The sequence below is a fragment of the Temnothorax nylanderi genome, unplaced genomic scaffold (assembly GCF_030848795.1).
Source record: "Temnothorax nylanderi isolate EJ_2023f unplaced genomic scaffold, tnyl_v1.0 TNYL_tig0313_pilon, whole genome shotgun sequence".
Lineage (NCBI taxonomy): Eukaryota > Metazoa > Arthropoda > Insecta > Hymenoptera > Formicidae > Temnothorax > Temnothorax nylanderi.
This window is the reverse complement of record NW_027249375.1, coordinates 180,155-204,970: the sequence shown is the minus strand read 5'-3', so window position 1 is coordinate 204,970 and position 24,816 is coordinate 180,155. Positions and strand designations below refer to the sequence as shown.

Below are 24,816 nucleotides of genomic sequence, written 5' to 3'. Positions count from 1 at the left end.
CGATATCGAAAACACATCGATTTCAGGGACAAAATCACATCGAATCGATGTGCTCGATCGATGTCTTTCATCGACGTCGATTCGACGTCTAGTCGATCAATCATTTCTCACTGGGGTAGGGGAGACCGGGGCTAAACAGTCTGGTTTTTTTCGGTGCCGATTTTTATCAACAAAATAAATAATTTTAGTTAAATGTGGTATACCACTGTAAAGAGTGAACCTTTAGCTACAAAATTTATTAAGGAAATTTTTATCTACGTCGCTTTGTTTAACCGGTATAGAGCAAAAACGACAACGGTGGAAAAATTGAAATCTCAAAAATGCCGGGGCTAATCGGTCCCCCCCCCGGGGCTAATCGGTCACACTGCATTTTCAATACATATACGTACATCTAATCCTGAAAAATAATAGGATACATTTTAATAATTGTTTTTTAAGAGAAAAATATAAAAATTTATTTAAAATTTTTATGCGAAACATTATTAAAAAATAATTTTTACCTATTCCATAAAACAATTTAGGCACGTGAATACAGAGGTTAACCAAATCGTAAACTCCCCAACGGCACGTCACATTGTCAACGCGGGCAACCACGGGGAACACGCGTGACGGCGTTCCGGTGCCATAGGATCAGCGCGGACCCTCGAGCAACCTAACCAAGCCGCGTTTCTCGCGGGGGAGCGATAAATAGCGACAGGGGGGTTAGAAAAGCTCGCGGTGGAGCGCGACCATTTTACCAACTCGACGGCGTCCTCGTGCCGATTCCTCGACGCGCCGACGACGACGACGACGACGGCCACGACCACCACGACGACGACGGCCACGACCACCACGACGACGACGGCCACGACCACCACGACGACAACGGCCACGACCACGACGACGACGACGACGACGACGACGACGACGACGACGACGACGACGACGACGACGACGACGACGACGACGATGACCACCACCGACACCACCACCACTACAACGGCGGCGACAATGACGCCGAGACGATGCGGCGAACGCTGGACGATGCGGTCGCACGCGCGACTGTCACTGACACAACGACCAACAACGACAATTTACCGCGGTCGGGAGTCGGGACGATCTACCGCGCGCGCGGCATGTCAACTCTCGCACGGAAATCGCGGGATCTCAGAGCCGTGCCGTGCCTCGCCGTACCTCGCCGACGTGCCGTGAGCGCGAGCGATCTCGAAAACAACGGTCCGCCATCTTTTCGGTCGGCCAAAACACCCGTTTTGCGACGATACGTGCGTACCATTTCCCTCTTACACAAACTGACGCACGTGCAAGGGAAGACAGAATCACGCTCGAGGGAAACCTAACCTGAAATCGCCGTGAGCTGAAGTCGTGCGCCCGACGCGCCACAGTGATGCGATTAGCCCGATTAGCCCCGGGTGCTTGTAGACTGATTAGCCCCAAACACAAGTTTCAGGTTTGATCGCCCATGAAATATTAGACATCAACGATAATGAAAAAACTACACTGGATTCGTGTTCAGCATGCATTACTCTTTATAATCACGTACCTCGAGATTTGGAGAGCAAATATTATTGCAGATATTACAAAATTTCCACGCGCAGAAAATTTCACTTTCACCTTCCGAAAACACGTTTGCCCTCGTAAAAATCATAACACGGCAGATAACCTGCCGAAACTTTGTTGGTCACATGGGTACCATAAGCAGCGTTTACAATGTTAATAGCGAGTTCGCACAATATACAGGTTCCGAGATATTTGATTAGACGTATTTACCCCGTAGACTTTTTAGCCCCGGTCTCCCCTAGTCACCGCGGCCATATTGAATTTCTTGCTATCGAGACGAGAAATTACCCTATTTTATGTTACGGTATTTTCCGAAATAAAAAGACATTTCAATAAAAAATCACTACAGATCGTTTCAGCACACTTCTAAAATTTAACGGATACTATCCTTTTCCCTCGACAATAAACAAACAGCCATAAAACGAAGCCTAAACATACGGAAAAACAAGCCGTTTGACGACTATCGAAAGGAGTGGAGAATGTTCCTTCCGCATATGTATTTCTTGCAAATCTTACCATACGTTAAATTTTACGAGTTTCACGAATACGTTAAACGTTATAGCACAAATACAGAGCAAATAATAAAGAAATTTAACGCAACGCAAAATAGGTTGTCAACATGTCACAAAGGACAGAATTCTCCATTGGAGAGAGTGAGAGGAGAGAGTTCTTATTTCTACCGCGACGGTACGTCGCCACCGTCGCTTCAGAGTTCTCGGCTCAGGGGGACCAGGAGCCTATATAAAAATTCCTGTGATCAGGTGGACTCGAACCCGGTTCCTCGGGGGTTACGAGTCTGGCGCTTTATCACAAGACCACACTGCTACCTTCGCGTATATATATTTTTTTTTTCGAAAAGATTCTTTAATTGTCTCTTATAAAAGAGACATTTCGTACAGCATATCACTCTATTCTCTCTAAGTACGCGACGCTTGGGCGATATACCCAGTAAACAATTTGTCAGCAAATTGTAACCAAATTGACACCAAATACGCGCAAAACTTGTCGACAAATTCGGTGCGATCTGTGTCTGCAATACGCTTGTGTTTTGCTAGCAAAGCTTGTGTACATGACTTGACACCAAATTGACGCCAAATATCGAGCAAAACAGGGCAGCAAAAGTTCAACGGCAAATTTGCGCCATATTGTGAACAAGGCTTGCCAACAAAAGCTCGACAGCAAATTTGTGCCAAATTGCGAGCAAACCTTGACGAAAGAACTTGACGCCAAATTGACACCAAATACCGAGCAAATCTTGATGACACAGCTTGACGCCAAATTGCAGCAAGCCTTGTTACGTAGCCATTAATAAATACTAATATTTTTTTTTTTTTAGGAAAAATTAAAAGCATTAAATTATAAAAAAGCATATAATTTGTTATTGATTTACAATAAATTATTTTATACATATGTTACATATGTTAAAAGAAATCTTTATATTTATAAAACATTATAAGACATTTATAAAATCTAACGGTGGCAATAAAGTAATTAATTATATATTAATTACAGTAAATGTTATACAATGTGAATTTACTGACATATGCAAACATATAACTTTGTCAACAGCACATACAATATTTGTAAACACTCGAGAATCTTATATAATGCCTGGAACACATACTCCGTGCGCAGATAATGCATTGGCCGGTATAAGAAGGATTTATAGAATCTTACTGAAAACACGAGTATAATTTCTATGAAAATGCATCTAAAACAATATTCTTATAAGCCTAATACTACTAACTTTCCTTTCTTTAATCATACAATAATAACTACCGTGCATATTTAAACAACTAGTTCAAACTTGAAACACGATTTATTATTTGCAAGAATGCAAAATTGAAATAAACAAATGTTCACAATGTGCATAGTTCGTCGATTACGATGGAATAATGCAGTACTGTTGTCAGAAAGAAATAACAAAAGAATAATATACATCATTTAGGTACAAGCAACCGAAGTGAATTTTGTAGTGTTTGATGTAATAGAAATTAATATACAGCAGAAAAAAACTGTTCAAACAAAACTTTTAAACCGTTTAAACAAAACTTTTAAACTATTCAAACAAAACTTTAAACTTTTACAGATAAAAAAATACACGATATTTCATCAACAGTTCCAAGATTATTTTGAGAAATATTTTAATCAAAGAAAGAATATGTAAAATTTTTAATATTGCAAGAATATAATAGTTATAAAACTAAAGCATTTCCCTTGTATTTTAAATTGTTTTAAATTGTTTCTATTTCAAACTAATATTACAATTTTGCCTTAATCAGATTCAAACGGCAAGTAGAATGAAACATTTTATTACATAATATTACATATTCTTTATACTCTTATAACTCTTCTTTAAGACTATAAGAGTATAACTCTTTATACTCTTATAACTTTTCTTTATAACTCTTATTTTCACGAAACATTTCGAATATTTTTTATTCTCATCACTATTCTCGCAGTTTTCAGAATTATCATCGTTGTCATCTGAATGAGCCTCGTTATTGTTGCCGGTGTGTCTGTTAATGTTAAATATATCTCTATAATTATCGTTATTTTCGAAATCAAAGTGTTCAGAGTACTCAAAATGATCAGAATTATTAGAAAATTCAGAATGGTGAGAAAGTTCAGAATGATGAAAAAGTTAAGAATAATGAGAAAGTTCAGATTCTTTTTGATTATGAAGAAAATCTGGTATTACGGAACTTTGGCTTTTAACGGAAGCATGTGCTTGCTGAATATGCGACTAATCGAATTCAATTAAAGAATCTGTTGAATTGAGTTTTTCTACAACTTCAACATTCACTTTCTGCCTTTTAACTTTCTTAGAAAGCTTATGAAACGGTGTTTTTTGGCATGTTCTAAAATAAACTGCAAATAAATTTAAATGTTATGTTTACATAAAATACATAGATTTCAAAATATATACTATCTTTACTCTTTAAAAACATTTATTTTTTCAGATTTTCTACTGCACAATCACTATAACAAATGGAATGTTAATGGAAAAAAATATAACTAAATTAATTAAACTAACAGTACAAAATAAACTTATAGGATGGAAGGCTGGCTGATTTTCTCGAGTTATAAAAAGATCATCAATTTAAATTTAAAAACAAAATCTCGTTTAATTAAACAAATTTTAAATACAATTAACGTTTTACGTTTCGACTTTATATACTTAGTCTTCTTCAGAAACCTGATACATAAGAGATAATACATAAAAAATAATTAAAAAATAAAAAGAAATAAAATTGCTACAGATAAAAAGGATAGAGAACAAAGCCGCATACTTTGGACTGACTTGCCAGAAATGTAGCTAAGATCTACACTATGACATAGTATAGACCTTAGCCACAATTAATGTATATACGAGTTGTCAAAAATAGAATAAAATAAGTCAAGTAATAAAATTGTTACTATTATCTATACTGTTGTTATTATTATCAAACGATATTATTTATTATTTGACAGTGTAAAATTGTAATGCATATATTAAAATTACATTAGGGCTAGAATATAAACCAGACCCACAAGAATGAGAGCAATTCCAAGATCTCAAGACGAGAATTAACCAGATCTTACAGGGCGGAATTAAGGAGTCTGGATTACTGATTGAAATCAAAGTAAGAAAAGAAAAGAAAAAAAAGAAAAGAGAGGGGGGCCTCTGCTTTTGTCTACGAGATCAATTCTAGGGCTAGAATATAAACCAGAGCCACAAGAATGAAAGCAATTTCAGATCTTAAGACGAGAATTAACCTTGCAGAGCCCCTTGTACTACCACGATCAATGTCGATCTTCCAATATGGCGTCCCAAATGAGAATATCGGAAGGGCCCTGCTCGCTGGACCGGACTCCTCGCCTCAATCCTCCCTCAAGCTCTCCTTTTCCTGGCGGTGAGCTCTCCTTGGGAAGTCGAATCTCGCTCGGTTGGTCTCCAGAATACGTGCCGCTTAGCTCAATCAGTTACGAAAGAAGGAAAACGTACTCGTCTCGTCCGAAGAAACGCAGCAAGAGCGGCCATGACACTGAACAAGAGCGAGGAAGGAGGTGGGGGCGCGTTGAAAGTGGCGACTCACGTGTCGCGCCATCTGAATGAAACGCCCTAAACATCGCTTGGTATTTGGCGTCAATTTGTTCTTAAGTTTTGTTACCAAAATTTGCTCAATATTTGGCATCAATTTGGCGTTAGGTTTAGTCAACAAACTTTAACAGCAATTTGGTGCCAATTTGTTATCAGGTACTACTAAGCTTTGCTCGATATTTGGTATCAATTTGGCGTCATTTGTGTACGCATGTTTTGATACGTATTTGCTAGCAGTTTGTCGACAACATTTGATAAAACAAATTTTGATGCAAATTTGTACCATTTCTGAAACCAAAATTTGTAGCAAGTATTTGGCATTATTTGTTCGAACAGATTTGGCTATCTGGGTACTATATAAAAAAATCATGTAACATTGCTAGTCTTATAGAAGATAATGATTCTTTTAATTTACATTTTATCTTCACATTGACATATTATTATTTAGTTAAATACATTTGACAACATGTTATATTACTTAAGCACCTTAACTGTAATCTAGTTTACTCGTCATATATCATAAACTGTAAACTTTTGTGCTTTCGTTATCTAATCTATAGACATACAAGCATTTATTTATGTCCCCTAATTACTCAAATATTATGCGAAGAGACTTTTGTCTTATCACAGTGTGTCTTATTACGTGCAATTATATCACGGTATACAATTAAGTAAATAAAATTTGTAGGATTTAATATACTTTGTTGAGCACACTTATCTTACCTGTTACATAAAGTTACTATCTTGTCATATCATATTTTTGCATCCTCAAACATGTTTACTTCTCACAATTTATATGTATATAAAAGTTACCGATAACAATGTATATATTTTTAATATTTAGGTATTTTGTAATTCTTCTAGTAAGTGGTGTGCATTGAGGCGATGTAAGAACAACTTTTACGTGATACAGGACTGCTGTTCTGGTTTTTTTTCTCTTTGTCTCTTTAAGATTTTTAATTCAAATGTGTAACAGCAAACTATATGTTATAAAAATCAAGTACACCACGGACATTTAATTCATCTGACAATTCATTTCGTTTAATAGTATGAAAAAGGAAGTAGGATGGCATCGCATGTAGTCGATGTCAGAATAATTGACATTTTTATTTTGTAGGTAACTTTTATAATTTTATAAGTAAGAACAGTAGGTACCATGGTAGGTACACTCCGTCAAAAAGTTGGAAATGAATATGGCGATTTGCACAACTATAATAACATATGGCATTGTGCTAAAGGTTTATATATATCGCCTATTTAAAAATTCAAAACAACGTGAACTACAAAAAACTCATTATCCCAACGAAATATCTGTTGTTCGAACGGAAAACCGATTCAGTCGACAATGCGAAAAAAAAATGAGATGCAATGGTAAATTTTCTTTGAAAAATATTTGTAATATAATATAAACATATAAAAATTTTTGTATAGATGGAATTTGATGGAGATGAAAATAAAACGTACATAATCATAGTACTTTTTACGAAGTATTATTCGATCTTTCACATTTGGAATCAATTGTTCAAAGTCACGGAAATTGCAGTCCTTTAAAAGATTACTCAAATTATCCATATTGTTGATTTTATTTTCTGTGTAAGATAAATGACAGGGACACACACACATGTAGTAAACATTAATTAATTTTTACAATGAAAACGTGTGTATTTTAAGTCCACACCATTTGATACAAAGAACTTTTTTATTCTAAATTAAAAATAATTTTAAAGAATTATTTAAGAGTAATATTTTTTTTCTTTAATTATTTTCTATATACTACTAGAAATATTACACATAAGATTTTTGCCGCGTGTGCCCCTGTTGAAAGACAGCTCGGCCATCACACTAGCCAGCCAGAAATTTCTTTCAGGTTAGTCTTTGAGGGTATTATTAACCTCGCTGTAATATTGCAGCTAGTGGTAGCAGTATTAATGACCCAAAACTCCAAAGCTCCCCAAGCTTGACGACCAATTTCAAATTTAATGTCTCCTTCGAAAGATAGCCCAGTTTTTGTGAATACAAAATGTTTTCCAAGGCCTAAAACGATCATAGATCTAGAGAAGTTATATTGCGGACATAAGCCCCACATATGCCCGCCATTGCACCGCGGCGTCGACGTCGACGTCATTCGTCGACACCAATACTTCAACGAATGTACCGCGTTTTAAGCAGTAAGCATCCAGCCATACCGAATTAACTATGTTGTTGTATAAAATACGTTAGATTTTAGGACTAACATAAGGATACCTTAGATTTAAGGAATGAGGGTTATCAGTCCACAATTCCCGAGTGTCTTGGAGTGGTGGCCTCCTTTAGGCCTAGACACCGGCCCTGCTGATTTTGGTCCGCCCCGGGTACTTTATTTCCCCGGTACCCTCTATTTCTAGCGAGCTTTCCCCTATCCGCCACCTGGGGAGGCGCCCGATGGAGGATCAGCAACCTCACATGGGAATATGACAATTATGACTTCACATAAGTATCTAAAGATCAACTTTTTTGGACGGTTAATAACTATCGAAATTCAAAACACAGATAGGTGATCAGATTGGTTTCTTTAAAAAAAATCCAATAAAAATTAGATTGGCTACTAAATAAATGAGATCCCAAAAAGATATATACAGCTTGCGGCCCACAGAAGCACGTACCACGAGATTTCCTTTGGAAAGAAAATTCTAAAAGTACGTTTCTTACAAAGTCGCCATTGCACCGCGGTGTCGACGTCATCATTCCTCGACACCTTTAGGCTGCGTTCAGAAACGCTACCGTGAGGGTAGACCCGGGTGAATAGTGATGGGGGCCCGAGTGCAAGTAGTTCCAAAAGGCTATTAATTAATATAAATAATAATTGTAATTAGATTATTAAACGTAGATCTAATGATAATCTAGTGATAAATTAGCGTTAGGCAATAAGAATTCAGCAAATTGACGAATTCAAGTCGCTATAAAACGCACAACTTGAGATATTTGCCAACCTCGCTACGACAAGGAAAGATATCCGGTGTGTCCTATAATTGTGATACAACAAAAATAATTTTTTTCTTGCAGAACCAGATTTGCGGCGCGACAGGCAGAGGCGTATCTAAGATCTTTTGCGCTCTTGGCAAAGGGCTCAATATTCTCTCAATATTCATATGAGAGATTCCTCATTTAAGGATAATTAAAAACGCAAAAGCCACATGCTTTCGAGTGATAATTGTTTGTTCTACTAATGTGCCTGTACGTGAAAATATGAAAATATGAAAGAAAGCAAAGGTCAATCTTGGCAACGTTCCGTGCCAGACTAATTTTATATAACAATTAAAGTAATTTAAATCGACCTGACTGGCAATATATATAACGTCTTTTCGATATGAACATTGAAAAACTGTGAGCCAACTTGCTTTGTCGGATTCACACAGAACTTTTTTCGGATCAATCATCGAGACATTATTAATTTCGACCATGGGTTTTGGTCCGTTGATGTAATTTCTAAATTAAATAGTTTAAATTTTTACTGCGAAAAAATATTACCCCAGCCAGGGCTTGAACCTGGAACCTCCCGTATACCGTGCGGGTGTCGTAATTTTATATAATTTGCTCTTCTACGCCGGCGAGGAAGGGAACTGGTTGTGTTTGTAAGAGTTCCCGGTGCCCTCCCTAATATCGGCTGAGAACGACCACCATGGAGTTTATAACCGGTAGGAATCCGACACTACTCCCGCCACTCCCCCTCCCCAGGAGCTAGCAATGGTAAATTTTCTTTGAAAAATATTTGTTACGGCTGCGCGTGCCCCTGTTGAAAGACAGTTCGGACACCACATTAGCCAGCCAGGCCACACTGCCACACATGAGCAGGAAAGAATACAAACATTTTATAACATATTGTTATATGTAAATATGAATGGCGGACATAAGCCTCACATATGCCCGCCATTGCACCGCGGCGTCGACGTCGTCATTCGTCGACACCAATACTTTAACGAATGTACCGCGTTTTAAGCAGTAAGCATCCAGCTACACCGAATTAGCTATGCTGTTGTATAAAATACGTTAGATTTCAGGAGCAATGTAAGGATACCTTAGATTTAAGGAATGCGGGTCATCAGTCCACAATTCCCGAGTGTCTTGGAGTTGGAGTGGTTACCTCCTTTAGGCCTAGACACCGGCCCTGCAGATTTTGGTCCGCCCCGGGTATTTTATTTCCCCGGTACCCTCTATTTCTAGCGAGCTTTCCCCTATCCGCCACCCGGGGAGGCGCCCGATGGAGGATCAGCAACCTCACACGGGAAAATGTTTTTTTAACATTAATATAATAAAGCATCCCTCATTCCTTTTGTATCAACTTGTATGATATTCCAATTATCTGGCTCAGTACGCCGTGGTTTATGTTGAAAAAAAAAATAATTCCTTGATTTCGTTGGAGGGATGATGCCACTTCGAAACAGACTGGTAACGCTGAAGACATTTATGACTATAGCGAGTATATTCTTCGCAGGCCAATTATTTTTTCGCCGCGGCCTTCACGGTCTTCGCTGTGGCTTTCTTCGGGTTGGCCGTTTTGGTCTTCGCCGCTAATGCCTTGACGGCTTTCTTAGCCTTCGATGGTGACTTAGGCTCCGCGGCAGCTTTGCCCTTCTTCACGGCGGTTTTGGCGGCGGCGGTCTTGGGAGCTGCCTTCTTCGGGCTTTCCGCGGCCTTCTTGGCGGCCGTTTTCTTCGCAGCGGCCGCCGGTTTCCGCGCAATCGCAGCCTTCTCCCGCGCGTTCTTCTTGGGCGGGGTACCGCCAAATAAGGGCCGTCTAGCGGTAGATGTTTTCTTGCACCGGGCCTCGTACCTCCTGCCTCTACCTCCCGCTACTCCACCTACTCCTGGTCCATCAACTCTTCCAGCTTTCTTGCCCTTGGGCCTTTTTAGGACAGGTGGATCTAACTCCACCTCTTCTTCCGGCATTTGTGCAACCTTTGTATGAAATAATTTTTGGAGAGCATGTGCCATAAATACGACATCATCTCCTGGGTTGTTGTAGAATTTACAGTTCATGAACATAGTATTGAAGTCCTGAATACATTCTTCCCCACTCCAGTAATATGAATTCTCCAACCGCTTTTTGATTGTGCCCAAATCCATTGGTTCTTTGATAATTTTGTGGTAATCTGGTAGATTCAGTTTCTTTGCATCGACAGGTTCTTGGAAAGGCCCTGCAAATTCATGCTTCAATATTGGCTTCAAAACACTTTTTTGCAAAAATTGCAACTGGTTCGTGATACGTCCTGGACGATTTGGTGGTGCAACGTGAGCGGTGACCGTTGATCGACGACCGTTTGAGTAGGACGTCGAGGGAGTTCTACTCGAAGAAAACAAGACATCATGTTTTCCTTGAAACTCCAAATTTTGTTTAAAATCTTCAACCTGGGTGATGATAGATTGTAAAAAATTCGCTGCCTCTGTATTCTTCGCTTCTAATCCAGACATCTTTCACGGCGCGTCCAATCCGGCTCGAAGGACCAAAAAATGTATGATGTTCCAGCTATCTGGCTCAGTACGCCGTGGTTTATGCTAAAAATTGAAAAAGATAAACAGTCTCTGATTTATCGCGTTTTTCGAAGGACGCTCCGTTACTCACCTCTATGAAGTTGGCCGGGCAACTTCAACGTATCGAACTTTCATTAATTGGAATCGATTGGTGGTCGTTTGGTGGTCTTTGGTAGTCTAGTCCGATCGTTTGGTGGTTAGCCGTTTTCCTGTAAAATAAAAATAAATAAACAATAATGTATAATGTTCGCTTGAAATAAATAACAAGACAAAAGGGCTTGCGAACTAGCAGGTTGTTAATGCTGACATGTATTTAAAATCATAACAATGACTTGACAATAACAAACGTTTCGGCCATAACTGTGGCCTTCTTCAGTGTAGTCGTTAAATTAAAACAATATACCCCCTTATACAATAAAGAATCATTCGCTTACAAATTAGATGGCCTGCCACATTACATCGATTAAAACGCACTCGCTTACATACGCTCACACCCTACGCACATCGCCTCGGTCAGATCGCAGCTCGTAGACATATCGCGTCTGGTAATACTTCGAGCCTTCGTAAAGTCAGTTTGCCGCTCGCAGATATATCGCGTCTGGTAATCCTTCGAGCCTTCGCAGAATCATAATGAGAAGGAATCCGTCCCTACCCCGTCTTCACAATACGATAAGAATGGATGCCCTTATGCAGAAATTTATTTCGTGTTAAATTAAAAAGAAACAGTAAACTCATACAACTCAACCTGCACTAGCTACCTTCGCTCGCGGAAACGCTTCTCGAACGACACATGTTCGTCAGTGGTCGGTCAGGTGTCAAATGCGAGAGTCAGCGATCTATCCAGAAGGAAATTATGGAGGGGATAGAGTACGGGAGAGGAAGGAGAAGAGACCCACGTGGGAATCAGGAAGGTGGGAGAGTGTTGAGGATCGGGAGATAGGCTTCTGGCAATAACTCCGTGTCACTCTGTTTGTTGAGACCGTCGCTCTGTCTTTTTATATGTAACATTTCAGAAATGAGACGTTTATTATACACCGGCTCACTGTCTAAGATCCTCACTCCTTCCCAATCTAATCTATGATCCGTTTTTAAACGATGTTCGGTAATAACTGATGGAGATCCGCTTCTCTTCAAGATATCGGATTTATGCTCTTTAATTCTGGTTTTGAGCTGTCTTTTAGATTGCCCCACATAAGTAGCATCACAATCCACACAACTTATCTTGTAAACTATTCCGCAGTGTGCTGATATGTCTAATTTATCCTTGCCCGTTGTGATGAACCTGTTCAACTTAAACGGAATCGTAAAGGCGGGGCGAAAATTAATATTTTTGGCTAACGTCGTAAAGCCATCTGAAATAGTTTTAATATACGGAATAGTAAAATTAGAAATCTTAGCAGATTGGCTGCTAGGTTGTGTGTTATGAGCTAGGAATTTAATTCTTTTTCTGATCGTCGAAAAAATGAAACCAAGCGGATATCCATTCTTAAGTAATGTGTTAATTGTGTTTTTTAAATTTTCCTTGTAAAACTGCGGGTGGGAAAGAGAGATGGTCTTATCAATGAGCCCGTATATTACGCCTCTTTTGTGACAAAGAGGATGGTTGGAATTAAAATTCAAATATCTGCCTGAGTAGGTTGGTTTATGGAAATGGTCGAAAATAATTCTCTCATCCTCTATTATAATGGTAACATCCAAAAAATTGAGTTTGCCCTCGCGTCCGATTTCACAAGTAAATTGCAACCGATCATGTAACGAATTGAACGTCTCCAATGTATTCTCAATCTCATTACCAGGAGCATCCATTGCAATGTCATCGACATACCGGATATAAAACTGTGGAACATAATTAAGCCGTGATATTGCAACCCGCTCCAGATCACACATAACCATATCTGCCGCTATTGGTGATAGTGGAGACCCCATGGGGCTGCCAAAAATTTGCTTATAATATTTATTGTTAAATGAGAAGTATGTCGAGTTGAGAACCAATCGGATTGCAATAGTGAATTCGTCAAACGGAATGTCTGTGAGTTTCGAAATCTCATCCCACCTATTTGTTACACTGTCTACCACCAAGTCTGTTGGAACATTGGTAAAAAGTGAAACGACATCCAATGATATCATTAACTAAATGGTAGCTATTATTAATATGGCTAGGAGATCCCGAAACGCTTTTCGACAGAATTTCATGTAAACAGCAAGCAAGCATATACAAAGGGCTGTTAATGGATGATACAATAATTCTAAGAGGATTGCCCGGCTTATGTATCTTAGGCAATCCGTAAGCTCTCGGTAGGATGCCGTCCGTACAATTAAGTTTTTGGTACATGGAGTGATCAATATACCCCTTCTTCTTCCACCTTGTTATTAAGGAGCGTAACTCGCTCGAGAGTTTTTTTACCGGATCTTTCTCAATTAATTGGTAAAAGGAAGTATCCGAGAGTGATAACTCCATGTTCCTAATATATTCGACCTTGTCCAACGCCACCGTGACACTGCCTTTGTCAGCTCTTGTAAAGAGAATTTCTGGATGTTCCCTAATGAACTTTTTGGTGGAATTAATCCATCCTAAAATCATTTTTTCGTTCTTGGTAACCGTAAGTTTCCTGTTGGCAATATTATTAAGTAAAGCTACCGATTTGTTTCTGACCCCCCCTCTGATGGATTCTTGGCATTTGTTAATATTACCCTCTATGTGCTTAATAAACTCTGTAATTAGTTTAGGTATTTCAAAATCTTTAATAGGAACACCGAACCGTTCTCCCAATTGTAACAGATAAACAACTTCATCCGGGATTATATATGTGCTTAGATTGCGAAACCATCCATGCTGAACGGAATCTAACGAAGATTCTTGTTTAAAATTATTAGCTTGAAGAATGATATGAAATGCATTAGGTCCTGGTTTGTTAACGGAAATTTTTTTGCTCGGAATGTCAGAATCCACCGAGATAACCTCACCAGAACAAAAATAATTAATGTCACATATCTTAGATTTCTTACGTATGTTGGAGCTTTTTACCAACCTACTTAACCTACAAAAAATAAATAATCCGGTGTGAAGTTAGCCGGACAATTTTTTTTTTCAACCAATTTAACTTTATTATAGCTCATTCGACGCAGAATCGTTTGGTGGTCACGAATATCATCATTAAAACGTTTGGTGATCAACCGTTTTCCCAGAAAATAGAAAAAACCGTATGCCCATAATGCCGGACATATCACCTCTGTGGCCATTAGTCGGAAAAATTGTATTTATCACCCAAATTGACTTATCAAAGTTTCATCGTTTCCTTACTTACTCGGTTAGGCGGAGCGCGTGCCCCGAGGGCTTCGTGCCCCGGCGGTCACGGTGTTCTAGAGCCAAGCGTGTCAGAGTGGCGTGAGGCCTCGCGGCCGATCGCCGTTAATACTCCCGCGTGATCCGATTCGAGGACACTGCCAGGCGGGGAGTTTGACTGGGGCGGTACATCCTTTCGGCGACGGTTAGACCGTCGTGAGACAGGTTAGTTTTACCCTACTGATGACCAGTCATTGCGATAGTAATCCTGCTCAGTACGAGAGGAACCGCAGGTTCGGACATTTGGTTCACGCACTCGGTCGAGCGGCCGGTGGTGCGAAGCTACCATCCGTGGGATTATGCCTGAACGCCTCTAAGGCCGTATCCTCTCTAGTCAAAGGTGGCAATGATATCTCTAGGAGTCTCGTGAGTCGAAAGGCTCAAAACAATGTGACACACTACTAGGCGGCCGGTCCTCGCGGTCCGGTCGTCGCACGAGCCCGGTTTGCCGTACGGCGCCTCTGCCCGTCGTCGGGATCTCACCGCTTACGACGGCACGGCGTCTAACGGTCGAACATGAGTTTCGCGAGTTCGATGTCGAGTACTCGGAATCGTGGTCACGAATATCGTCATTAAAACGTTTGGTGGTCAATCGTTTCCTTAAAAAATAGAAAAAACCGTACGCTCACGCCATTGCATTGGTCGTATGACTCCGTGACGTTAGCTCGGTAATTTGATGGATAAATATTATTTATTGACCACCAAACGTTTTAATGACGATATTCGTGACCACCAAACGATTCCGCGTCGAATGAGCCCAATCAAAGTCAATTTGGGTAATAAATAATATTTATCCATCAAATTACCGAGCTAACGTCACGGAGTCATACGACCAATGGCGTGAGCGTACGGTTTTTTCTATTTTTTAAGAACACGATTGACCACCAAACGTTTTAATGACGATATTCGTGACCACCAAACGATTCCGCGTCGAATGAGCCCTATCAAAGTCAATTTGGGTGATAAATACAATTTTTCCGACTAATGGCACAGAGGTGATATGTCCGGCATTATGGGCATACGGTTTTTTCTATTTTCTGGGAAAACGGTTGACCACCAAACGTTTTAATGATGATATTCGTGACCACCAAACGATTCTGCGTCGAATGAGCTATAATAAAGTTAAATTGGTTGAAAAAAAAAATTGTCCGGCTAACTTCACACCGGATATTTTATTTTTATTTTACAGGAAAACGGCTAACCACCAAACGATCGGACTAGACTACCAAAGACCACCAAACGACCACCAATCGATTCCAATTAATGAAAGTTCGATACGTTGAAGTTGCCCGGCCAACTTCATAGAGGTCCGTTACTCTCGCCCCGTTTTACTATCGCGCTCCTCGCCCCGTTGAGCCACCGACTACTCGCCTCGTTGGTAATCGCTCCCCTCGCCCCGTTGGGCCACCGTCTACTCGCCCCGTTGACAATCGCTCCTCTCGCCCCGTTGGGCCACCGTCTACTCGCCCCGTTGGCAATCGTCTACTCACGTTTAATGTAATACGGCTCAAGGAGCTTAATTGTCTACTTACATTTAACCTCTCCGTTTCGCGCCTTTTGTTTCGTCGCACACACGCTCTCATGGTGGAAGTAACAAGAATGTTACTTCCACCATGCTGAAGACTACTGAAGTTAGCTTTCAATCGTACCAATCGCGTATAGCTATTGCTAGTCTGGCGCCATCTAGTGGCTGGGGTACTTATGCTTTATCTAGACCGGAGGATGATCCTACTTGTGGCTCATCCTAGTAGTGTAGACGGGTAACAATCATACTGAAGTTAGCTCTCAATCGTACCTAAAACAACTTAAAAGTGTGCAATGTAGACGACCGTAGTCGGATGAGCCAAGAGTAGGATCATCCTCCAGTCTAGAACGGGCATTACCCGAGTTTACAGGTTCCTACTCTACAGGTTCATTATTAGTGTATCAACGTTTCTCTTTTAATAAAATTAGTAAAATTTTAAATTAATAAAATTTTCAAACTTTGGAAAATTCCGGAAAATGACATTTATCAGTATGTCATATTCATTTATTAAGGTTGTATGACCCGTAAGATCTCTGCCAAAAGTTTCGGACTCGGCACGTTTGAAGAAACGCAAGCAAGTGCGGCCATATGACACCTAACGAGTGAGGCTCTTTGAGAGTGCAATGGCGACTCGCGCGTCGCGCCATCTAATGTGAAACGATCGGGCGTTGTACATCCAACGATGAGGATCAATCTCCAACCTACACTAAACATTGAGGCTTAATCCCCAACCTACACTTATCATTGAGAATAAACTCCCAATAAACACTCATCATTGAGGATTAAACCCACAATTTACCTAAATCTTAATGGTCAACACTCAATCTACACCTAAATTTAAGTGTTGACACTTAACTTTGATGACAAACACTAAACTTACGCCCAAATTTGAGTGTTAACTCTCAACTTGGGTGTTAACCATCTGTTGTGACGCGGATTGTATAACCCGCGTGACGCGCCAGGGGGCATCTAAAGCAATGGCCGATATACGATATCCGCGTATATCCTAATGTCCCTGAATAGAGAGTTTGGCCAAGATTGCACAAAATGGCGTCTATAAGTGGTGGGGGTAAATGTTCGAGGTGCGTACCGTGCGTGCACTCTGCACTTTTCACTTTCAGCGCACGAGGTTATGTCCGTTATGTCAGCTTATGTTACGACTCACAAGGACTTACGACGCAAACTATTTTTGTGCAATGGAAATTATTATAAGAAAAAATATATCTTCCATATGTTAAAAATACGTCATCTAATTTTTTAGAATTTTATATGAAGAAAATGCAGAACATTACATGTAATATCAAAAATTGCCATAATTTAATGTTACAAATAAAAAACGCTTTATTATATGTAGAGTACGTATTTCTTGCAAGCGACAATATTTATCAAAAACATATAATAGCAAAACTATGGCAATGCATTCCCTTATTAAATAATATTGCTAGACGTTATATATTGTTATAAGCGAGAATAACTTTTACTTACAATACATGAATTGTGATACATTACTTATAATACAGCAATAAAGAATATTTTACAATATTTCATGTTTTTAGTTCTTTAAATAAGCGCGCGATTTCTCAACGTTTTCATTGGTAGCGCCATTGTGTGCTTGTGCTGACGTGACCCAATCAAAAGAGATACATGACTTGACCAGACTCTCTATTCGGGGACACTAGTATATCCGCGTGCGCAGCGCCGCCGATTGCCGTGACCGCCATTCCTTTGTCAGCAGTCACCGTCACCACGCGAGCTCACTCTTTTTGTAAAGAAGCGTTTGTAAGCCGAACAATTATATTAGTAAAGCGTGAGTGGAAACTAACAAGCTTACGAGAGTATTTTCACCTTTCCTCTGATACGACACGCATATACAACACCATCAAAGTTGAGTGTACTTTTTCATAAGGGAAGAAATTAACGTAACATAAAGCTAATTAACATATTTAAGAAGATATTCTTTACTGGAAAGTAATATTTATATTAATATTTTATTAAAATAACGGTTGCCTGTGTTTTTAAGAGTTATAGAGACATTTTTATGCATATTTTCTCGTATGTAAACTTTCACTTTTAATGGTTTTTAGAAAGACTGTACCTGACTTGCAACTGACACAAACGAAAATCTGAAAAGTATGAAAATCTTTAAAAAGTAACAAAACATAGTGATTACTGTTTAAAAATACTAATGAAATTTATTACGTTATTTATTTACGTCATTTATTAATAAATTAAATACAATAGCTCTCATAAAAAAGTATTTTGATCGCGGCAACGTCGCATTTTCTGTAAGTTGGTAGCATTGATCTCACTCGACATCAGCTGCGTGAACTCGAAGTGTGCTCCGAGCACGTGTAATATACAGACGCATCGTTTGAGGTTAGTTTTCGCTTGCGCTACGAAAATGCCGAAAGTAAAACGTTACATGTGGAAAGGAAAAGTTGTGTTAGTTGTATATATGTGTTGATAATAATTTATCATTTTAAATGCAGTTATATAATAAACGAAATGTTTACATATAAATTAATAATCGATGGTTATAACATTATTTATGACATTTTGATATTAATTATATTTCGATACACAGAAGGCTCTATTGAAAAAAGTAACGGGCCTCTGTAGTGTTTGTTATCCTTTACGGAGAGTGACGGAGAGAGAGGTTCTAATGTGACGTCATAGTGCGCTGCTGCCGGATCTCCGTACTTACGAGTTCAGCGAGACCAAGCGAGACTGTTCTCTGTTTGCTTTTTATTCAATATTTCAGAAAATATCCTCGAAGTCATAATTTTTTTGGTTCTAATTTGTTTGTAAGATGTTTATTAATATTTCTGCAAAGTTTTGAAAGTATGCCATATTTTCTTCGATATTAATTTCTCAAATAAAGTTGAAAAAATAGTGAAACTTGATGAATTTCCATAAGAGCCCATGTTAAATTCAAATTGTTATAACTTTTGAACGGGCCTCGCAAACTTGTTCAAACTTGGCACAATGCTTTATTATTATAATACTCATCACCTGACAAAGTTTGAAGAATTTGGCATTTTTTTTTTCTAAGGGGTCATACAACCTTAAGCCAAATTAAGAAAATAAATGTGACTTAAATATAACCGATATCAACTAATAAAATGATGTAAAAGTTCTAACAATAGAATGTTTAGAATTGTCCCTCATTGATTTTGATATGGTTGTAGAGTAGCGAAGCGTAAAAGACACGAATTTTTTAAGGGAGTTTTAGTAGCGGTTCACCTAGTTTGAAGCGCTAAAAAAATAACGATTTTTATACATTAAAAAAAACGGTTAGTTCTATCAATTTCATGTTTGTACACATATTTTATTTATACTTTATAGAATATTCATTAATATAAAAAAAACCATAAACTAGTCGAAATATCTACGCGGGCAGTAGACGTGTCCACACTGATTTTGTGAAATTGCTGACACTGCAGAGACAAAACAAGTCACTTGAAATATAAAAACTAAGTTGATTTGTGATTAATAATGATAAACGCCGCGCATATGCTAAACCTATTGAAATTATAAACAATTGCGAATTGATAAAAATATGCCATTATAAAAAAAAAGTTTATTTTCGTACCATTATTATTTTTCAAAAACTTATTTTTTTGTTAAGTTAGGTTTAGCGTACGGAGAAAACAGTTATAATTTATATGTCAAAAGTCCAAATCATTGCAATGAGCCGTTTTCCCTCTACACTGTCAGCAATTTGACAAAATCAGTGTGGACACGTCTACTGTCCGTGTAGATAATTTTATATTATTTTTGACGAGTAGACCGCAAGAAAAAAGGTGAAATTCGGGAATTTTTATCTTGGAAACTATTAATTCGATTCGATCCGGGTTTTTTTTATTCAAAAGTATGTACATTGAGGCACGTTCACAAATTTTTTTGAGGGAATTCATTCCCTCGGAGCGCTGTTCTCGTGGCCGGCGTAAAATGTATAAATACGTAATACCTACATAAAGCAATTTCCATCGGGAGATTTTTTTTACTCAACTAGTTTTTTTTTATCAGACTATAAAGGTCGAAAATTTGGGTCGAAAAATGAATCTTGAGTTCAAACAGTCGACGTTTCGGTAAAAAAAATTTTTTTTTATAAAATCTGCCGATGAAAATTGCTTTATGTATTGCTATTTAAGAATCCGTTTGAATTTTACGTTTCAGATCAACCGACTGCGCGAAATCTTGGCCACCGTGAACCGTGTCCGCGAGGAACACATTTTACGCCGGCCACGAGAACAGCGTTCCGAGGGAATGAATTCCCTCAAAAAAATTTGTGAACGTGCCTCAATGTACATACTTTTGAATAAAAAAAACCCGGATCGAATCGAATTAATAGTTTCCAAGATAAAAATTCCCGAATTTCACCTTTTTTTCTTGCGGTCTACTCGTATGTTCCCCCTTAACAGCATTAACCGTTCTTCCAGAAAGATAATGTATAAAAATCATTTTTAAAGATGTACAAATGTCATATTTCTTTCGAGAAATTGTTTCAACTCTTAAACATGCTTCGAAGCCAATAAAAAAAATACGTGTCTGTTATTTTTTTCGCTAATCTACAACATATCAAAGCCCATTAAAATCGGTGAGAGACAGTTCAAAAACGTTCCATTGTAAGTATTTTTGAAACGATGTCCGTGCAAATATTTAATTTTAGTGCTGTTAAGGGAGTGCTCTTAAGCACATTTACAATAAAAACCGAATAAACATTCCTCACTGTTCTCTGTATAACACTGGATGGCGTATGGTATGTGCAGCCATTGAGCCATTTTTATTGATACAATAAAATATGCACTGCCTTTCACTGCATGACAGTAAGCACAAACTGATTTGTATATTGTTTGAATACTTCCGATGCGTAGACATTTCTTATTTGTACTTTCTTGAAAGACAGTTATTTGTACTTTCTTGAAGACACTCGAAACTACATAAGTACATCAACAGTAGAACGCCGTATATTAGCATATTTTACTGTATTAAAGATGGGTTCAATTCGGCATAAAAATTCCTTTGAATACGCCATCCAGTGTTATATAGAGGGGTAAAAACCACAGTGGTGTAAGTCAATGTTTTTAAAATATTTTCTCGTGTGCATAGATGCAATCTGTACAATATATAAATTCCATCTATGCACACGAGAAAATATTTTTAAAAATTTTACTTACACCACTGTAATTTTTACCCTTTTATATAGAGATCAGTGACATTTCTTTATCGATGCTGAAAGAAGAACGAGAAAACTTCAGAACATTTCTATTAGCTTCGCGTAAAAGAAATAAAATCGTCGGTCAAGCACTCGACATTATTTGCACACAAAGATACGGATCCGCTTTATTTCTTACTTGCGTCTTTGCATTTGTCGAAAAATGTGGATGGCCTCAAAGAATTTTGACGGTCAATTAGGTGCGCGGAAAAGCCTTGCAAAGACCGGGAAAAAGAAGCAATGGTGAAAGAGGACAGCGATTAGCGATTAAATATAACTGATATTAAATAATAACATAACGAAAAAGTCAGTCCTAAGTATCCTTGAAATGGTCACCAAATCTTTAATATTTAATTTTGACGCGTGCGAATTGCTTACCTCGAACAAACGTTGCTACTGAAAGTTCTTGGCGAGACTACCTGAGAGTACTGTCCTTGAGTGAGCCTTCGAATTATGAAATCCCGATACGGTATCGACTAGAAAAACCGTTTGCTTTGAGTAAACTTCTCAACTCATTCTTCCGCGCTTTTGAATTGTATTTCATCCGCCTAAAAGAAGACATTAAAAATGTAAAAAAACAGCCAAGCATATCTTTTATTTTAATAGTATTTTTACGTAAAATCTGCTAATATTTCTTTTGTCAAATTTCTAAAAAAATTAATAAATAAAAATTGTATTTCTATGCAAAACATATCTATACATATAGAAAAAGCGCAAGAAAGAAGACTAAATATAATATATGATGTCATGAAGAAAGAGTGAAATTAAAATGTTATTTTAAGAACAATATATTTATATTATTTATAACAATAATAAATAATACGTCGTAAAATGTATGCAAGAAATGAACTTCGATACTTAATTCGATAACAAGCAGTATTACCTATATTAAAGATAAATTTTGAAGCATATGTGAAACGGGTCGGATGTTTTATTCATGAGCAGCGAATGCGATATTAATAAAGTATAACAATATAAATAAAAAAAAACCGTTAGTTACCCATACAAAATTATAAAAAATTTTCAAATTTTAGAAAGAACAAAATAAATACTTATACGCATGCATAACTTTAATAACATACACTTTACATAACAAAATAAAATTAAACTGAAGAAGGAAAGAATACTGAAATAATTTTAAAATGCGCGGTGGACTAAAAATAAGATATTTTTTTAGCAAAGTATTTTATTTGGCAAATATATTATTGAATACTAAAATTTATTACCGACATAAGAAAAACTTGAAATTTTACCAATATTGATAAAACAAAAATATATTTTTAAAATTAAAAACAAATAACATTTTATATAAACATCTATTTAAAATTTTACTTACATGATTAAGTTACAAAAGTTTAATTCGTCCGTTTTGTTATAACAAAATATTCTTAATCAACATCAGGTAAAATAATAAGAAGCTAACAATCCTTTACAATTACTTTCATAGCCATAAATTTTTATTTACTCTCTAATTCTACGTTTTTAAAAAACATTTAGAATCCTGTGTACATTTATAGTACAGACCTATTGAAACTTACTGAGTTGTAAAAATCACTCCAGATAAACGATTACGTTACAAAAATTAATAAAGTATAGTAAGAGTTTATATTATAAATACAAAATACCTAATAATATGAGTTTAAATGTGAAAAGCAGAGAATGACAGAAGGTGAGAGGAGAGGAGAAAAAGAAGAAAAGGAGATGGGACACGAAGAGAGCGAAGAAGAGGAAGGAAAAGGAAGAAGAAGGAACCAGAAGCGTGGCGAGTGTGGCATGTATGACAGAGGGAAGTAAATCAGGAGGAGGAAGTAAGACAGGGGGAGTGTGAAAGGAAGAGAAAGGAATTCGAAAGAGGAGAGGGAGAGGAGGAGGGAAGAGGCAGGAAGAAAAGAAAGAACGGTAGTAATGAAGAAAAAAGTAAAGAAGAGGAAGGCTAGAGACGAGGCAAGGAGAGGGCCGGAAAAGAAGTCGAGAAGATGAAGAAGGAGGTAAAGAAGAGAAAAGGTGAGAAGGAGGAGAAAGGAGAGAAAAGGAACGAGGAAGGGAAAACGAGAAGGAGATGGAAAGGGAGGAAAGAGAGCTGTGGAGGAGGATAAAAGGAAGAGCAGAGGAGGAAAGAAGAAAGAGACAGTGGAGAGAGAAAAGGAAGAGGAACAGGGGAGGAGAGAGAAGCGGAAGAGGAATATAATATGGAGGGGGATCGTTGCAGAGGGACCAAATGAGAAGAGAAAGATAATGGAGGTGATAATGAAGAAGAGGGAGCTGGGGAGAAGGGTAAAGGTGAGGGGGGAGTAGAAAAGATAGGGGAAGGAAAAAGAAGGTGCTACTGGTAAAGCTGAAAAAGGAGAGGAATAAAGAGGAGCTGATAGAAAAGAGCTGGGAGATAAGGAGAAAATGGGAAATTGAGGTAAACAAGGATTTCCTCTGACAATGGAAAAAAGGTGGTTGAGGTGATGGAGAAGAGTGAAGAAGGAAGGGGGCTACTCTTGACGAAGAAAGAATTAAGAAACAAGGACAAAGAAAAGAGGAAGAGAGAAAGAGAAGCCGGAAGAGGTGAACAGAAACGGTGGAAGGAGGAATGAAGAAATAAAGGAAAAAAGAAGAGGAAGTCGCCAGGAAGGACGAAGGGCAAAGGAGAGAAGAGGGAGAAGTACCAGTATGTAAGGGTCGCTTATGGCTAGGAGAGAGGATTTGGAGAGATTGTAAGAGATGTAAAAGGTTTGGGAACGTGTATCTTTAAAAAAACGCCTTTCAAACTCATAGGGGAAGAAATAAACTATACTATACTATAAGTTTGAATGTGGTTATGAGTATATATAATAAATAAATAATAATGTATATAATTATAACTATTAATATATAAAAAGAAATAACAATTTAATAAAATTATATGTGTAAATGCTTAGAAGAAATGTAACAAGTAATAAAATAATTGTTACAAATTTATTTAATACAAAACATGTTTCGTTAATAATATATAATATTTATACATATAGATTTATTATATTTCAATCTAATTAAAATATATAACATTTTAGAAAAAATTAAGTTTTAACAAATATTTATAATTATTTAAATATATTTTAACAAATATCATAAAAATAAACAATTTTTAATAAATCTGAACAAGCAAACATATTATAAATGACTTTATATGATAGCGAGTAACCATTATTTTAATTTGCTATAAAATGGATATTATATAATGTATTTACTTTCTTTTTTATAACCTTTTTTTTTCTAAATCTTTGAATATGCAACTTCATCAAAATCCGCAATATATAAGCGTTCTATTAATTGATATCATTATTTTTTAGAAATACTGTTATAATAAGCTGTTTAATGTGTGCCTCTTACTTTTTAAAATATTTTTTCACAACACCTCCACGGAAAGTCCGACTTTCCTAGCCTGTAGAGAGGGGCGTAAGTAATCAATTTCACGCCAGGGAGGAAAGTGGTTACTTTCCGCCCTAGGGAGGAAAGTTGTTACTTTCCGCCCACTAAACAGGGAGGAAAGTGGTTACTTTCCGCCCTAGGGAAGAAAGTGGTTACTTTCCGCCCTAGGGAAGAAAGTTGTTACT

The 24,816-nt window shown here is 37.6% G+C and overlaps 1 protein-coding gene and 2 long non-coding RNA genes across 3 annotated transcripts; 2 read left to right on the top strand and 1 right to left on the bottom strand.

Moving 5' to 3' along the window:
* Nucleotides 1–129: 129 nt before the first annotated feature.
* Nucleotides 130–4,653, top strand: LOC139781061 (uncharacterized). The gene is made up of 2 exons (XR_011720408.1): nucleotides 130–2,855; nucleotides 4,521–4,653. It is a non-coding gene; the product is annotated as an uncharacterized lncRNA (long non-coding RNA).
* A 1,373-nt stretch (nucleotides 4,654–6,026) lies between these two features.
* On the bottom strand, nucleotides 6,027–22,530 carry LOC139781060 (uncharacterized). Its single transcript, XM_071719873.1, has 3 exons — nucleotides 21,614–22,530; nucleotides 11,241–11,358; nucleotides 6,027–11,173 (listed from the first exon to the last, which is right to left on the bottom strand). Exon 3 carries the CDS (start codon nucleotides 11,087–11,089, stop codon nucleotides 10,118–10,120), a length of 972 nt encoding a protein of 323 aa, XP_071575974.1. The 5' UTR covers nucleotides 11,090–11,173; nucleotides 11,241–11,358; nucleotides 21,614–22,530; the 3' UTR covers nucleotides 6,027–10,117.
* On the top strand, nucleotides 14,440–20,364 carry LOC139781062 (uncharacterized). The gene is made up of 2 exons (XR_011720409.1): nucleotides 14,440–18,393; nucleotides 20,197–20,364. It is a non-coding gene; the product is annotated as an uncharacterized lncRNA (long non-coding RNA).
* Nucleotides 22,531–24,816: the final 2,286 nt, after the last annotated feature.